This window comes from Sinocyclocheilus grahami, unplaced genomic scaffold, assembly GCF_001515645.1.
Source record: "Sinocyclocheilus grahami isolate Dianchi unplaced genomic scaffold, SAMN03320097.WGS_v1.1 scaffold479.1, whole genome shotgun sequence".
NCBI lineage: Eukaryota > Metazoa > Chordata > Actinopteri > Cypriniformes > Cyprinidae > Sinocyclocheilus > Sinocyclocheilus grahami.
Genome location: NW_015505658.1, coordinates 296,318 through 302,485, shown reverse-complemented (window position 1 = coordinate 302,485; position 6,168 = coordinate 296,318). Strand labels below are relative to the sequence as shown.

Genomic DNA, 6,168 nt, shown 5'->3' with positions numbered 1-6,168 from the left:
TCTCTCCATCTCTCCATTCTTTGTAAGTGGGAAAACTTGAAAAATTGTCAGTGTATCAAATACTTATTTGCCCCACTGTATATATATATATATATATATATATATATAATAGGCTAAAATAGTAGGCCCTAACAGCTATGATATAAAATCTGTATGTAGCTTTATCAAAACTTCTGTTTTGTCTGATATTTTGGCTTCTAACAACACAATAGAACTCTTTCACATCAAGAAAATTATTTGTATTTGCACAGTACGATGCACAATTATTAAAATAAAAAAAGAATATGAATAAAAAAAGAATTTAAAATATCACTTAAAATAAAAGATTCATAAAATATACAACGTTGTAGTCAGTCACACTTGACCCCAATCCCTTCAAACTCTTCATAGCCCTTTAAGATGTTACTGCCCCGCCTCCTTTTAGAACGCAATGACATCATCGGTTTAAGCAACCAATGGGAGACCACGACGAGCATGCGCTAGAGAGAGTAGTGTGTGTAGTGCGCATACGTATGTGTGAGTGCGTGAGTGTGTGCGTGTATGAGTGCGATTGAGATTCTATGGAGGATTTTTTTTTAATTATACACACTTCAGCTTCATCGTCCATCTGTCGTTTGGAGTAAGATTAACATTGATTTTACCCATCTGGATTTTAAAAACGTTTTTGAGGAAGAATGTCACTGTCGCTGATCAATTCAACACAATACAGGAATTAAATAGTTCGATTTAATTAAATTACCTTCATCAGAGTAATGGATGTCTAGACCAAGTTATGATACTTTTCTCATTTTAACTTTAAACAGATCTGTTACCTTGTGCACGGAGATCTGTTGTTGTTTTGGCACTGGGAACTCATGATCGTTGTTTATTTGTGTTTCAGCATGAGTTTGTTTGCATGGAGCTGAACATTTCTGAATAGACTCACTGACTGTTCTTAGAAAGAGCTGATCAATCCAGAGTTTATGTATCAGATATGAATCTGTAATTTGAAGAAGTGATCTCTAGGAAAGCTGAGAACAATCAAGGAAAGACAGAATGCTGAAGACCCTTACTAAAAAGCTCAGAAGACACTCTCTAAATGAGATCCATCCTTTTCAACTAAAGGTAAGTCTGTATATAACTATATTACATAAAACATGCATGTATTAAAAAAAAGGAAATCTATGTAACTTGACTGTGCTATCAATAATACTAAATAGTTGTAGGCCAAGATGCATTAAATATGCAGATCTATATCACATTCAAATAAAAGTAGATTAAAAAAAGGGGGGTCATACTTTGATACTGTTTTAATGTCACATAAAGAAGTACTGAATGAAGTGAAATAATGAACTGATTGTAATCACACGTTATTCCTAGGTTTGTCATAATTTATAGTAACTTACAGTATGTAACAATAGCTTTATTGTAAGGTGAAAGTGTTACCATACAGCACTTTATCTTATGACTGCCGTATTGTCCTACATTGGATTGCAGAAGTTTTTTATTTACCATGTCTCAGTTTACTACAATATGTTTGTTTAAGCTCAAGGTGGATTTGTTACATGGAATAGTTTTAAAACCTACCTACTCATTCAGACTCCTGTGCATATTTATTCAAGTGATCACACACACAGACACTTAAAACTGGAAGTGCACAAACACCATGAAAAGATGTCCTCAGAGACTATCCAAAAACTGTACGTGAATGAAAAACCTTTATTTGAAGGAATAAATGAAAGAACCAGATGACCCTGTGAGTTAAAAGTTTTAGCAGGAGAAAGCATGATGGCATCTGGCTCATGCCATCTTGAAGAACCGTTTTAAAGTAATACCTTTATGGAATCCATAAATACTTCACATACTGGACATAAATGCTGGTTCTCTGTTAATGCCACAGTCTTATAAAGTCATAAATTGCTCATAAATGAGTCATGTAAACCTTTGGTTGAGGCATTTGTCAGTATGCGTCTTGTTTGAGCACATGGTGTGATGTTCCTCAAAGATGTAGCCTAAAGCTTGTATGAACTTAAGCTTATTTGATCAAGGAAGAGTCCACTTCTTGGTCCATTCCATGGATCCCCGCATGGTAGTTTTCACATTTTCCCCATTACACTTTTAGTTGATTGATCGGTACAACTGCTTGTTCCAGTTTCATTATTTGTCATGAGAGGTGTACCCTGCAGACATGTTTGAGCTCTTTCCTGGTAGATGAGGGGGGTAATGTGGCAGCAGCAGGATGGAAATCTACTTTAAAACTGATGATGAATGAAATCGGAGAGGCCGCTATAAAGGTGTGACCATTTAGAACAATTGAAAAAGTGGGAATATATATTTAATGTTACAGACATGTTGTTACAAATCTGTATGATTTAAGTTTTGAACGTTTTCCCAGAGTTTTCATTTTTGTGCGATGATAAAACTTTATTAATATTATGATATTTTGTGCGATAAAGAACAATAACTAGTTCTGCCTTTGAGATGACTTTCCTTTCGGCTGATGTCAAATAGGCCACATGGGCTTGGTATTGAGAAATAGCTGTTTAGGTGTAGTTTTAGTCTACTAAAAATATTAGTAGTAGAGACTAGACATAAAATTCTCACATCATTTTTGTTAGCAAAATATTCCACCACTCACTGGTGCGTTCAGGTCACACACAAAATCACCGTTCCATGTACGCAGTTTTTATACAAGAAAGCAAGTTCGAAAGCATGATTTTCTGTCATATTTTTATGAATGTAATATGAAGATTGTATAAAGTGCTTGTAAAAATGCAAATCGCATGCACAACAATATCGGTACAGCCATAGATATCTGTTAGTAAAATATGAATCACATGACTAAATATGCAACATCTTTTTCAAATAGGACAAAAATGTAATCTCAGTGTGGACGGAAGGCCAAAAAGTAGCTAAAGAAAAATATGAAAGAAAACGATAAGTGTAGATGTATCCTTAATTGACTGCATTCTAATTCGCTTCTTTCATGATCTAAATGGTTTCTAATAGATCTTGTTTCACTTGGACATGGTATATTATGGAAGTAAAACTAATTGTGAATTCCATTTCATGTTGATTTTAAGTTTGTTTGTTAGAGGTCGACCATCGGCCGGCCGATTAATCGGCCGATTTTTGGCATTTTTAAATTAATCGGCATCAGCCGATTGTGCTGCAAATTAGGCGGATTTATAGGCAGGCGCATCTGCGGGCAGCTAAGCATTGTTGCGGAACGCCAGAGAATCTCTCTCTGGTTGCGTGAGAGATGGAGCAACTCACAATCTGCAGCCGCTTCTTGTTCACAAACAATTTCAGCTAATGATGGCAGGGCAAAACAGACCGATTCGAAAGCGTAATTACGCTTTACCATACTATAATTGATGCCGGAAAGTTATCATATTCATAAGTGCAACAAGTCATTTGCATGTGAAAGTAGAAACGCATGCAATTCAGACGAAACCTCTGGGCTGATTATAACGTGCACGTTAACTTTCCTCATGAAATGTGTGTGTAGGTCCGACAATAGCATCCACGATGTCATCGCTCGTGACTAGTGCACTCTTGAGCAGTTATGAGCAGTGGGCTTTGTAATATGTGTGAACTCTTTTATTTTTGTTATGACTTGGCCATTTGACTTATGGCAGTGTCCAGTGTTTCCCATACATGGAGTTATTTGTGGCGGCTCGTCACGGCCATAAATAGATTTCCCAAAAGGCTTATACTTAGTTGAATAAACTGAGCACTGCACGTTTCAAAATTAAAATGCAGCACGGGTTTTTTTATATGAATGTATCTGTGAAAAGAACTGACTGTCTTCAGAAAAGCTTCGATGTCATTTTCATTTTGTCTTTCCTGCAATGCCTGATAAAGTAGCATTTGTGACTGTGAGCGCAGTACTTATTAGACTATTACTACTACTATTACTATCTTGTGCCCTGCAATAATCATTTACTCAAACTCACTTTTAAGAGATGAAGGGGAAAAAAAGAAAAGAAAATCGGCCCAAATATCGGCCAAAAAAGCGGCATCATATATCGGCCATCGGCTGCCCTGATTTCTAAATATCGGCATCGGCTAGTGAAAAACCCATATCGGTCGACCTCTATTGTTTGTACTAGACTGGGATTCATAGCTGAAAGACAATATGAATTGCAAAGCTTGTCTATGACCAGTGCCGAGACCAAGAGTTGAAATACCTGGTTGATTTTCAAGCTAGCTTCAGTTGAGATAAAACAAAAACTTTTTTTTTTACAAGATCTCAACATGTTAAAGGAAGATGGGAAGACGTTTTGACTACTCCATGCCAAAGACTGTTATTCCTGTACCAATGGACACATGTCATGATCTCAGCTTGACCCTGTTGCTTACACTAATAAATACAATTACAGTGGTTGGAGTGTGGCTTTCTGCCAGAAACGTCTTTAGCACTGCCGGGTTGCTGACGGAACCTGCGTGTGTATATATGTGTGTATCTGTCATGTTTGAGTAGATCTAGTAGTTCACTGAGAAGCTTTGGGGGGAATTTGAGGATCTTCATGGCAGTGTTCCCCGGATACACACCAGAAGAAAAATAATAATCAAAGGCCTTTTTACAGGAATGAACGTTATGATTTCAGTATTTAAAATTTGACTATTGTGTCAACTTTTGACAACTCGCTGTCCACTGTAACGCTTTAGCATGATTCTCTGATCCATAGAGTTTAACACATTGGGGAATGTTGTCAAATGGAGAGTCATATGGAGAGGCCTTATTAAATAAAAAAATACAGAAGTAGAATTCAAACTCAAGTTAGAGCACATTACAAATGAACCAACACTGTATAAGGAGGACATAAACAGATCTATACTAACCCAGAAGCTAGAGTTGCCCAGAAGTCTCCTTCATGCATGAACAGACAGAGCTGCAGTCATGGCACCCGAGGGCTGGTGTGATTGTTTGAGTCTTGAAACACTGTTTATTGTGTGTCTTCCTGTGTTTGAGTGTGTCCTGTGTCATAGCCTTTCACTTGATCCCCTTTTGATCGGTTTGTTCTTGTCCACTTGTGCAAAAATGAAAAAACGCAGCTGTGAGTGTGGCTATTTTTATTATTTTTTTTTCCTCGTGTGATTTTAAATTGACCACAGAGGACTTGGCCTAAACAATCACATGGTTAGCAGACTGCTTCATGTTACAAAAGTGCCTTTGCAAGTCTTGCAAGACTGTTGGAAAGTACATCACTTGATAAGATTAATTTAGTCATTCATTTGCAATCTAAAAAACATTAGATTGCCAACCTACATAAATTTGTTATGTTTACATACAAGCCAAAAAGGTCATTGACTTTATGTCAGTTGTGCGGGCTTAATGTAAAAAAAGGACAATTGACTGGATTCACACGCTCACCTAAATCCTACTGTCAAACCTTGAACAGTTTGTCAAATGTTTGCGTTTCTATAAGCCAGAAGGGGAAAGACTGGAAATTCTAGCCCAATGTCATTTACATGTTTTCCAAGCACTTATTCTAGCAGCCAGGCTAAAGAAAGTTGGATACTTGTAATGGTTTTAGAGAAAAAAAATTATTTTGCAATACTAAGTAAATGTGACGTTGTGGATTCATACCACATTTATGCTGTAATAGCATTTTTAGCTTACTGCTCGAGTAATTTCCACTTACTCAGTATGTAGTATGTTTAGCCAAAGGAAGAAATGCAAATGTACTTTGGCTTCTTGGGCTGCAGTAAATTTTATAGGCCTTAAATAATAGGACATAATTGGCAGCTTATGTCTGCTATAAGCATGCATGCATTGTAATTAAAAAAAAAACTTTATCAGATATTTTCATCAAGCAGTTGTATTGTTGCCTCATTGATTCCTGCTGTTAGTTTTTTGTAATTGCAGTAAAACTTATTTCAACATTGATAGTTCTGCTATTGCACTGGGTGAAAATGTGAAACATGCACGGTAGTGGCTGGTAGTGATTAGGCACTTTCTGCTGGACATTGTTAGCAAGTTGGTCGGAATTCAGCTGTGGTTGGTCATAAATATTATCAGGGAATGCTGAGACTTGTGAAACCCTCAGTGTTATAGCGGAAAACACATGAAACATACATAAAAAAAGCTGTTTGTTACAGTAGTTTTTATAGTTGTGGTTGAAAATAAAAACATTGTGAAAAGATGCGTTAAAGTGGTCACCCAAAAATGAAAATTCTGTC

The 6,168-nt window shown here is 36.6% G+C and overlaps 1 protein-coding gene across 2 annotated transcripts in view; it reads left to right on the top strand.

Annotated features, from left to right (window-relative positions):
- Positions 1 to 503: 503 nt before the first annotated feature.
- The window catches only part of LOC107553735 (uncharacterized), a 31,995-nt gene continuing 26,330 nt past the window's right edge, over positions 504 to 6,168 (top strand). The window contains exons 1-2 of one of the 2 annotated variants that reach the window (XM_016236052.1): positions 504 to 619; positions 881 to 1,104. In XM_016236052.1, coding sequence (XP_016091538.1) covers positions 1,036 to 1,104 — 69 coding nt within the window. In that variant the 5' untranslated portion in view covers positions 504 to 619; positions 881 to 1,035. Of the gene's footprint in view, positions 1,105 to 6,168 lie in introns of both variants that reach the window. The other variant, XM_016236053.1, reaches the window with a different exon arrangement.